The 11,588-nt window shown below is 46.5% G+C and overlaps 2 protein-coding genes across 2 annotated transcripts; both read right to left on the bottom strand.

The window, feature by feature from the left end:
* Positions 1-452: 452 nt before the first annotated feature.
* Positions 453-1,385, bottom strand: LOC137159917 (olfactory receptor 10D3-like). The gene has a single exon (XM_067558389.1). It carries the CDS (start codon positions 1,383-1,385, stop codon positions 453-455), a length of 933 nt encoding a protein of 310 aa, XP_067414490.1.
* Positions 1,386-8,506: 7,121 nt separating this feature from the next.
* Positions 8,507-9,439, bottom strand: LOC137159916 (olfactory receptor 10D3-like). The gene has a single exon (XM_067558388.1). It carries the CDS (start codon positions 9,437-9,439, stop codon positions 8,507-8,509), a length of 933 nt encoding a protein of 310 aa, XP_067414489.1.
* Positions 9,440-11,588: the final 2,149 nt, after the last annotated feature.

The raw sequence follows: 11,588 nt of genomic DNA, 5'->3' as shown, positions 1-11,588 counted from the left end.
ATGACCCAGACAGCACAATTTAAAAAGCAGACAAATCAAAAATATCAATAACTTCCACTTCACATATAACACATGAACATAAGCATTATCATCTTACCTAACACATTATAACCTTTCTAACAGTACCTGACATGGCATATCTCACATGAACTATTGTGATTTTGACATATTGATGTTAATCCATATATTAAATGCCCTTCCTCCCCCCATATCTAACCAGCATGACATCTATCCCTTAGGCAGCTTTGAAGATGTCACCCTTAAACCATGCCTAAGACAGCTAGATGCTTTTAGGAGCACTTTTGTGATTTGTACAGCTCCAGATAGATAGGTGAGCCTCTACTGGGAAGGAGAGAGACAGATTCTCACATAAGCCACATAATAGCCATGCGGAGGAATTTGTAGACATATTTCAATCCACACCCACAAGCTACTTCTGCAGATGGAGCACATCAGTGTGCAGCCATTTCACCGCCTATCAGTTTCCTCAGAGCCCCTTTCACCTCCTTGTTCCTCAGTGTGTAGATGACCGGGTTCAGCATGGGCGTGACCACGCTGCCGAAGATTTGCACAGGGGTTACTAGCACTTTGCTCAGCTGAGGCTGTGTGTAAATCAGGGCGCAGGGTCCAAAGAACAGTGTCACCCCCGTCAGATGTGAGGCGCAAGTGGAGGATGCTTTGCGCCGCCCTTTGCCTGAGTTCATTTTCAGGATGGAGTAGATGATGCGGACGTAGGACAAGAGGATGAGGAGGAAGCAGGTCATGGGCACCATGCCAACATTGGTGAAGCTCACGGTCTCAATGACGTACGTGTCCGCACAGGACAGCTTCACCACGGGGAAGATGTCACAGAAGTAATAGTCCACCACATTGGACCCGCAGTAGGGCAGCGTGAAGGTCAGGCTGGTGAGAATGGTGGCGTGGAAGGAACTGGTGATCCAGGTACCCGCAGCCAGGATTGTGCACACCCTCCAGTTCATGATGATCAGGTAGCGCAGCGGGTGGCAGATGGCCACGTACCTGTCAAAGGCCATGACGGTGTAGAGCAGGCACTCGGTGCTGCCTAGGAAGTGGTAGAAGAAGACCTGGGACATGCACCCGCCCAGCGAGATGACCCTGCTCTGAACCCAGAGGTTGGCCAGCAGCTTCGGGGTGCTGATGGAAGAATAACCAAGGTCCAGGAAAGAGAGATTGCAGAGGAAGAAGTACATGGGGGTGTGCAGGCGGGAGTCAGCGAGGATGGCTGAAAAAATGAGCAGATTGCCCAGCAGGGTGCAGAGGTAGAAAGCGAGGAAGACGACGAAGAGGATGGTCTGAAGGCCATCAGTGTTGGGGATTCCTAAGAGGATGAAATGAGTCACCATAGTGCGGTTGACCAACCCCATGTGGGAATCATTCCTGGGGTAGAGGAGAGAAATAATACCAATGAGTTAGAAAAACGAAAAAACATAACATCTTTTTTATACCTGCAATGCTCACCCTTCCTTCCGCGGCCGTCTCTTTACTGCATGTCACCCCATTACTCCCTTTCATTCGTAGTAGTTTATATTTACATCATTCTCATGCCTGTTGGGATCAGGTCCTCACTGTGCAGTGCAGAACACAGAAAGAGAAAGTGTCTACCTTGAAAAACTTACCATCCAAAGACCAACAGACAAAGGTGATGTCCTATTCCATCCTACTCTATTCCAGTTTCATCTCTTCTCTCCTATTCTGTTCTAATTTCCTCAACTCTATTCTATATTGGCTCTTCCCCCATCTTTATCACCACAGCATCTTAGAGCCTTCCATTGGTGGATGAGGGGATGTGACCAACGTTTGTCATATGTGGTTTGTTATTTCTCTCATCCTCTCTGCAGAGGGATTATTGTGTGTGCAGTGGAGTAGTTTGTTTGGCAGGGATTCATTTTTATCAATGTAGGTGCTGCTCTGTGTTTGTGTTAAAGGAGAGGGTGAGGATGCAACATACGAACAAATAAATCTGGTGAAGAATTGCCCCAGGTTTGTTAATGATATGAGTTGTTTGGGGGTTTTATGGGGGTTAGGGAAAAAGGGAAAAGGAAGGAAGAGGAATAGCAACAGGTTGTCATCTGCTCAGCCATGATCTGCAGCCTGCGTTCTGTGAATATCACAACAGGGGATTTTTAAGGTCAGATTTGAAGGACAAAAATGAAGTGTCTATGTGCATTTTATCAGGGAGTTTTCCCCATGCATGAGAGGTGCTGTTGAAAGAGAGAAGCTGCCGTGTTGGGATTATCACATGCTGGCTATATTACAGAGCTTACAGCAGCATCGCTGTAGCACTGCTAGTACAGACAGGCTAAGCCGATGAGACAGAGCTCTACAGTCAACTTAATTACTCCAGCCCCCACAAGCAGCAGTAGCTATGTCAGTGGGAGAAGCTCTTCCGTCGACACAGAGTTGTCCACACCAGCACTTAGGTCCTTGTAACTTACACTGGCTCATTCAACCCCCTGAACAACGTAACTTATACCAACCTAAACTGTGGTGTGTACATAGCCACACAGAGATTAATGGAGAGAGGGAGATAAATGATACACATCCACAACAGAGACATGCAGATAGGTACTGCAGAGAGAAGGGAGAGATGGATGGACAGATTTTTCTCTAAAGAAATTATTTGGGTGACCTCTTCCTCGAGTGAGGTGGAGACTGACAGATTTCAAGACAAGAAGGGACTGAGGCACAGAGAGAAAATCTTTACCAAACCAGTTGTCTTACACTGACTGCATTGGGAGAGGACGATCCAGCTGAATGCAATTTTTCCTCTTCCCCCTGGCCGTGACTCCTGTGTAGAAGCGTCCAGATTTCTTAGCCAAAACAGCACATCACACAGGAGAGGTGCCCGGTTTGTGCTTTTGTTATCCAGCCTGCAGACCTAATAATCGTCAAAGCTAGCCAGGGATGTCCACAACATATCGCCACAGGCTGCTGCACAGCTCCAGAGCTTTTTCACTGCTTCCCACAGCCTTTACGCTGTCCATGGTCTTTAAATCACCCAAGGTCCTTTTGGGACCCGGTCTCTGAATCCCCTCAAGGTTCCTGGTCTGAGACCTCAGTAGAGTCACCAATTAACTGAGATTTTGCATCATTTTAGAGGACACTCGCAGACCCCCAGGACCAGCTGCTCAGCTGGCATAAATAAGGGTAACACTCTTAAACTTAAAGGGCCGGTTCCTCAGCTCCAGCAAACTGCAGATTCTCCTCTCACTAATCTAAATCCTGAGTAACTCCATTGGGTTCAGTGGGCCTGATTCCCTCTGTCGCTCACCCTGCTGGTGTAAATCAGGACTAACACCATTGGAATCAAAGGAGCTATGTAGATTTACACAAGCTGAGAATCTAACCCATAAATGATATGGTGACATGGGATGTTAATTATAATCTAGTCTCTCCCGCCATGTAAAACAAGCCAGCAAATTCCACCCAGGAGTTTGAAATGGTGAACACCAGGCCGGTTTCCTCCTAAGTGGTCTCTCTAGCCAACACAGCTTTCTCCTTGATTTCTATTATCTACTTTATCCTTACCCCTTCTGTCACCTTGTGCACATGGATGTAGTCATGCAGTTGTGTGATTATCTGTGAGGGTGAAAGTCAGCGCTGTGCAGACGGACAGCGTAGGTCCCGTACGCCACCTGGCATCACTTTTTGCAATCCAGTACAGACTGGCAGTATAGGGGTCCCTAGCAACTGCAGGAAAGTCATGGCCTCAATGTTCTGGGTGCTGCTCAGACACAGCATGAGAGAGTCCCTGCCTTTAACAGTTCACAAACATCAAGAGTTACCGGCCCCAATTTACAAGCAGGAACTGAGGCACCGAGAATTTAAGTGTGAGATTCTCAAAGGAGCCAGCTCTCCCAAAGCTCATTCTAGTGCAGTGGGCATTGGGCTCCTAACTCCTATTGGCTTTCTTGAAAATCTCAGACTGATTGAATTGTCTGAGGTCACAGAAGGAGTTTGTGGAAGAGCCGGAAATCTGACCCAAATACCCAGGACTTCAGTCTGAGCATTACCCCCAACACCATCCCTTCTCTTTTCACTGGGATGAACATCAATCTGCGTCTCTATGGGTCTTGGGCATGTTCTCTTCCCATCCCTTTGCACAACCAGTGTTTGTGGGGGAATGGATCATTAGAGGTTGATTTAATTTAACCAAACCTGCCCCTTCACTAGCCTGGTAAGGCTCGTCTTGCACTTCTATTGTGCCTCGATGCTAAAGGCTTAGCAGTGGTTAGCTACATCGCTGGCATAGCCTGTAACTTAAACCAGTCCATAGACCCCAGACACAGAGGGTGTGACAGAGCCAGGGCTATATTGGGGGTTTGACAGCACTGAGCTCATGGATCCATTTGCTGCTGCCATAGCAGAGCAGTGTCAGTAAGGCCTTTTGCAATTCTTTTCATCGCTGTCATTTCTTGCCATTCCTGTAGTGGGCATCTTATCTGGGAGCCGGAATGAAGTGGTAGAAGTTACAATTCGTCTTGGTAGTTAGATTATCCCTAATTCAGTCATAACATACCAGGACGTGCAATCGCCTTCCGGTTAATTAAAATGCAGGTGTTCTGATGAATACCCAGGTGAGCCCTTAGCAGTGTGCTGGGTAGCAGCTCCGAAGTTACTCTTGGCTGGCACCAGCTGAGTTCCATGTGTCACTGCCACGAACAGCAGGGCCGGAGCTGCATTTTACTCTTTTTATTTGTGTTCTCACTGTTCTTATCAGAGGCAGCTGGGACCTATTGTTAGTGGGCAGAGGGCACAGTTCAAAGACACTTACAAGATTTACTCTCTGCTGACCATCCCTGCAGCTCCCACAGCAAAGTGTTCGCTTCTCCGTCTTCCCATGGCCATAGCTTCCAGCCTGCTCCAGGAGCCGCTGGAGAATGAGGGGGCTTGGCCAGCAAACTCTGGCAGAAATCTGCATGGTCACCTGAGCCCTCGTCCCCCCAACCTGGGTCGCCTCTGATTCTTATCATTTGTATTATGGTAGGACCTACAGACCAGAACTCAGATGTGGGTCCCTTTCTGCTGGGTGTTGCGCAGACACATAGTAAGAGACTGTCACTGTCTGAAATGGATACACATTTAATGGATGAGAGAGACAAAGCATTTAATGATCCCTGTTTAACAGATGGGGAACTGAGGCACAAAGCAATTAAGTGTTTTACTCAAGGTCAAATAGGGAATCTTCCACAGAACCCCCACTCCCCTCCCACCCCCTCGACTAAAAAAAGGATGTGGACAAGTTGTAGAGAGTCCAGTGGAGGGCAACAAAAATGATTAGGCAGTTGGAGCACAAGACTTATGAGCAGAGGCTGAGGGAACTAGGTTTGTTTAGTATGCAGAAGAGAAGAGTGAGGGGTGGATTTGATAACGGCCTTTAACTACCTGAAAGGGGGTTTCAGGGAGGATGGAGCTAGGCTCTTCTCAATGGTAGTAGATGGCAGAACAAGGAGCAATGGTCTCAAGTTGCAGTGAAGAGGTCAGTGTTGGCTGTTTGGAAAAGGTGTTTCACTAGGAGGGTGGTGAAGCACTGGAATGGGTTATCTTGGGAGGTGGTAGAATCTCCATCTTTAGCGGTTTTCAAACTGCGGCTTGACAAAGCCCTGGATGGGATGATTTAGCTGAGGTTAGTCCTGATTTGAACAGGGGGTTCGACTAGATACCTCCTGCGGTCACCTCCAACTCTAATATTCTATTATTCTATGTACTTCAACCAAGATCTCCTGTGTCCCACAACTTTTTCTTAGCCACAAGATAATGCTTTGCAAATAATTCCCATGGGTTCTTTAAATGTAGGTGTGTTGAGTTGATACAGTTCTCAGTTACTAAAGGCTATAGCCACCTGCTCTACCTCCTCCTCCTTCTACAGCCATCCAGTGCCCTGGGCCTGGAGGTCAGTGCAGTTTTCCAATTGTCCATCAGAAGTTACAGCCGCTTTTAGAGTCAATGTCCACAGCTGTGCACCTCTCTTCCATTCCAAGTTCTCTTTGCTCAGTCGCCCTGTTCTGGGTTTGTGGCTCTTTGGAAATGGGTTTAGACTGGAAATTTGAAAGGGGCCTAAAGTGAACTATTTTTCTAATTGCCAAAGACTTTTAACTTCCTTGGGCCCTTTGGAAATCACAGCCTCAAAGTGCAACTCTTTTTCCTTTCATATTTTTGCTGTTTTGTTAAATTTCACTTTTTATTTGCCAGTCTCAATAATATGTCCTATTCTCTCCACACACTGGTTTCTAGATTTATTTTTAATTTACACACCAAGAAGCACAGGCAACTTAGAGACAAGTTCCAATAAAACAGCTGAGGGTGAGAAACAAGAAAATATCCTCAGTTTATTGCCAGGTTTAGGTTTCATAGACATTGCACTTGAATTTTGAGTAACATGCAACGGATGCAGACGACACGATACATATGTAGCACAAGCCCAAAGTACAGTGCGTGTAATGTGATGAGTGTAAAGTTCTCACATCCATTAAGCCTTCTATTAGCTTTTTTTCTTCCTTTTTCATTTATCTTTCTATCTCTCTGTCTGAGCAGAGGGTAAAATTTACAAAACCCCCTAAGTGACTTAGGAGAGTAAGTCTCATTTTCAAAAGCCATTAAAGAGCCCAGTTCTCACTGACATTCAGTGGGACATAGGCTCCCAATGGCCAGATTTTCAAAGGTGCAGATAGGCACATTGTGGGATTTTCAAATGGACCCTGGTGTTTAGGCCCAGATTTTTGTTACAGTTCAGGGCAACTGCACCTGCATTTTCCCTTAATGGTCCAGCAAGGGCCAGCGCTCTCAGGCTGTCAGCTCCCTGTCCTTTGCCTTTCTTGGATGGAAACCGACATCTCTCTCCTTGCTGACTGGGGTCTTTCCAGACTGAACAGTTCTCTTCACTGTGTTCTTCCCTGAAAAGATTCTCTGCCTAAGCAGCCCTGCTTTGCTTCTCCCCTCAGAAGTGGTGCCCTGTGTAATTACCTCAGGTACAACTTACCACACAGTTCTGTCTAAGTAAGCCTGGTTCATTCTTAAGGAGAAACACCACAGAGAAAACCTATTAGAAACAATAAAAGAACCTACATGCAGGCTAAATAAGCTTAGCACAGATCACCCCAGCTCCACTGTGGGCTCTGTCAGGTAACCAGTCCCTCAAACCCCACAATGGGGTCTCTTCTCTTCACACACACAGCTGCATTTTTAATACAATGGACCTCCAAGGTATTACTGCGCATGAAGTAAGGTTTATCCAGAACATTGCAGGAAATTGCTGTCTGTCCCCCTTGTAAAAATCTGGCTCCAGACATCTAACTCTGCTTGATTTCAGTGGTTGCTAGGTGCCTGCGTGCTCCTGAAAATCCTGCTCGGTGTCTAAATACCCTCTGCCCTAACATCTAGATTTACAAAGGGGTTTATGTGCCTCGTGGAATTTACTAAGGCTTTTAAATAGGTCAGGTGCTCCACTCCCATTGACAGTAAATGGGAGGCTGGTGGCTGACTCACTCAAGGTGTTCTTGAAAACCCTATTAGGTGATTAAATGCCTTTGAAATCTGGTCCTCAGAAGCCTCCATCCCACGGCCTTTCAGCGAGATTTAGCCCTGGTCTACACTTACCTTAAAGTTCGGCGGCAGTTGACAGGAATTACACAAGCTACGCACAGTAGATTGCATAACTCCCATCGACTTCTTAAGTTCCGTTGTGCGTGGTGCCTTCACTGCGCTGCAGCACTTGAAGGGGTGATTTTAACAAGTCAGCGTCCGCATCGACTGAGTGTGTCCTCACTGACCGCTCAATCGATCCGGATACATCCATCTGACGGCGGCGAATTTGCAGCCGTCAGTGAAGACGTACTTTAAACTCCTAAATGCCTCCATCACTTCTGATGGGGTTGGGGTTGGTATTGTTTTGATCAGGGGGCTGGGCGAGATGACCTCCTGTGGTCCCTTCCAACCATATTCTTCTATGATTCTATGAAAATGGGATTTACATTCCTAAATCACTTAGGTAGTTTTCAAAATTTTTATGACAAATCCGTTGATCTTCAGGACATGCTGAAATCCCAGCTCTTCTCCTAGGAACATTAGAAAGCTCTCTAGCACAGATTCCCGCTGACATATGATTTGTGCTAGATGATGAAGAGAATATATTTCTCCCTTCTGGAGTTCGCAGAAGTTGCTGCCCTTGTATCTGTAGATTTGTGCAATAAGGCTGAGATTTTCAAAATCAGCTACCAGATTTGAATCTCCAATTCCTATTATTTTTAATGCAGACTGAATGTGCCTATCCCGTAGGCAGCTTTCAACGTGTCACCTTTAAATCATGTCCAAGACAGCTAGATGCTTTTAGGAGCCCTATTGTGATTTGTAGACCTCCAGATAGATAGGTGAGGCTGTATGGGGAAGGAGAGAGACACTCTCACATAAGCCACTGAGGAGTCATGCAGATGAATTTGTAGACATATTTCAATGCACACCCACAAGCTACATCTGCAGATGCAGCACATCAATGTGCAGTCGTCAGAACCCCTCTCAGTTTTTTCAGAGCCCCTTTCACCTCCTTGTTCCTCAACGTGTAGATGACCGGGTTCAGCATGTGCGTTGCCACGTCGCCGAAGATCTGCACCGCGGTAGCCACCACTTTGCTCAGCTCTGGCTGCGTGTAGATGACGGCACAGGGCCCAAAGAACAGCGTCACCACCGTCAGATGTGAGGCACAAGTGGAGGCTGCTTTGCGTCGCCCTTCGCCTGATTTCATCTTCAGGATGGAGTAGACGATTCGGATGTAGGATAGGAGGATGAGGGAAAAGCAGGTCATGGGCACCACACCAGTGTTGGTAAAGGTCACGGTCTCTATGACGTACGTATCCGCGCAGGCCAGCTTGACCACGGGGAATATGTCACAGAAGAAATAGTCCACCGCATTGGGACCGCAGTAGGGTAGTGTGAAGGTCAGGCTGGTCAGGATGGTGGCGTGGAAAGAGCTGCTGATCCAACTACCTGCAGTCAGGATGGCGCACACCTTCCTGTTCATGATGATCAGGTAGCGTAGGGGGTGGCAGATGGCCACGTACCTGTCAAAGGCCATGACGGTGTAGATCAGGCATTCCGTGCTCCCTAGGAACTGAAAGAAGAAGATTTGGGACATGCACCCGCCTAGTGAGATGGTTCTACTTTTGGTCCAGAGATTGAACAGCAATTTTGGGGTGCTGATGGATGCAAATCCAATGTCCAGCACTGAGAGATTGCAGAGGAAGAGGTACATGGGGGTGTGCAGGCGGGAGTCAACTAGGATGGCTGAAAAAATGAGCAAATTGCCCAGCAGGGTGCAGAGGTAGAAAGCTAAGAAGCCGATGAAGAGGAGGGTCTCATGGCCTTCGGTGTTGGGGATCCCTAAGAGAATGAATTCCGACACCACAGTGCGATTCTCCATTTCCATGCGAGACGGGGACATTCCAGGAAGCACAGAGATAACGCAGAGAGATTAGCAATCTCAATAAATTATGATTTGTTTATTCCGTAGCACACCACAACTTAATCTACAAGGGTAAACCTTTTATCCATCATAAGTTTGGTGAAAGGGAGTGGAGAATCAAGACTCTAATATTTCATTGATTCTGTTTGATGCGACTTAATTTAATTTTCCTTTCTTCTTTTCCATTCATCCATCCTGTATTCTATTCAGTTCTTATAGATCATACTAGGAAGAAATACATGGGGGTGTGCAGGTGGGAATCAGCTAGGATGGCCAATAAAATGAGCAGGTTCCCAGCAGCGTGCAGTGGTAGGAAGCTAAGAAGACGACGAAGAGGATGGTCTGGAGGTCGTCAGTGTTAGGGACTCTGAAGAAGATGAAATGGGTCACCACAGTGTGGTTGACCAACCGCACTTGAGACTCATCCTGGGGTAGAAATAATAAAAATGAGTTAGTGAAACAAAAATAGATACCATCCTATTGCTGAAATTCTCACCCTTCATTCCACTGCCGCCTCTTTTCTGCGTGTCACCCCATTTACTCCCTTTCATTCCTACAAGTATATATTTACATTTTTATCACAATAGTTGAGATCAGATCCTCACTGTCCAGTGTAGAACACAGAGAGAGAAAATGTCTGTCTTAGAGACCTTACCATCCAAAGACGAACAGACAAAGGGGATATCCTATTCTATTCTACTCTATTCCACTTTCATCTATTATCTCCTATCCTGTTCTAATTTCTTCAACTGTATTCTATACAGGATCTTACCCCATCTTTATCACCAAAGCATCTTAGAGCCTTCCATTGGTGGATGAGGTGATGTGACCTACGTTTGTCATATGTGGTTTGTTCTTTGTCTCATCCTGTCTGCAGAGGGATTATTGTGTGTGCAGTGGAGTAGTTTGTTTTGGTAGGGATTCATTTTTATCAATGTAGGTGAAGCTCTGTATTTGTGTTAAAGGAGAGGGTGAGGATGGAACATACGAACAAATGAATTTCATGAAGAATTGCCCCAGCTCTGTTAGTGATGTGAATAGTTTGGCAGTTTTTATGCAGGTAAGAGAGAGAGGGAAAGGGAAAAAAGAGGAGGAATAGTGACAGCTTGTCATCTGCTCAGCCATGATCAGCAGGCTGCCTTCTGTAAATATCACAACAGGGGATTTTTAATATCAGATTTGAAGGAGAAAAATGAAGCGTCTATTTGCATTTTGTAAGGGAGTTTTCCCCATGCATGAGAGGTGCTGTTGAAAGGGAGAAGCTGCTGTGGTGGGGTTATCACATGCTGGCTACACTACAGAGCTTACAGCAGCGTTGCTGTAGCACTGCTAGTACAGATAGGCTATGCTGATGGTACAGAGCTCTACCGTCAACTTAAATACTTCAGCCCCAGCGAGCAGCAGTAGCTATGTGAGTGGGAGAAGCTCTCCCATCGACACAGAGTTCTTCACACCCATGCTTAGGTTGGTGTAACTTACGCTGGCTTATTCAGCCCCCTGAACAACGTAACTTACACCAACCTAAACTGTAGTGTGTACATAGCCACACAGAGATTAATGGAGAGAGGGAGATAAATGATACACATCCACAACAGAGAGACAGGCAGACAGGTACAGCAGAGAGAAGGAGGGACGGATTTTTCTCTAAAGAAAACATCTGGGTGACTTCGTCCTTGAATGAGGTGGAGACTGACAGATTTCAAGACAAGAAGAGACTGAGGCACAGAGAAAAACTTTACCAAACCAGTTGTCTTACACTGGCTGCATTGGGAGAGGATGATCCAGCTGAATGCAATTTTTCCTCTTTCCCCTGGCCGTGACCCCGGTGTAGAAAAATCTAGATTTCTCATCCAAATCAGCACATCACACAGGAGAGGTGCCCAGTGTGGGCTTTTGTTATCCAGCCTGCAGACCTAATTGTCTCTGAAGCTAGCCAGGGATGTCCACAACATATCGCCACAGGCTGCTGCAGAGCCTTAGAGCTTTTTTACAGCTTCCCACAGCCTTTAGGCTGTCCATGGTCTTTAAATCACCCAAGGGCCCTTTGGGACCCGGTCTCTGAATCCCCTCCAGGCTCCTGGTCTGAGACCTCAGCAGAGTCACCAATTAACTG

The sequence above is a fragment of the Emydura macquarii genome, unplaced genomic scaffold, assembly GCF_026122565.2.
Source record: "Emydura macquarii macquarii isolate MOO-44397 ecotype Brisbane River unplaced genomic scaffold, CSIRO-AGI_Emac_v2 contig_2013, whole genome shotgun sequence".
Lineage (NCBI taxonomy): Eukaryota > Metazoa > Chordata > Testudines > Chelidae > Emydura > Emydura macquarii.
The sequence above is the reverse complement of the archived record's forward strand: the minus strand, read 5'-3'. Positions and strand labels throughout refer to the sequence as shown.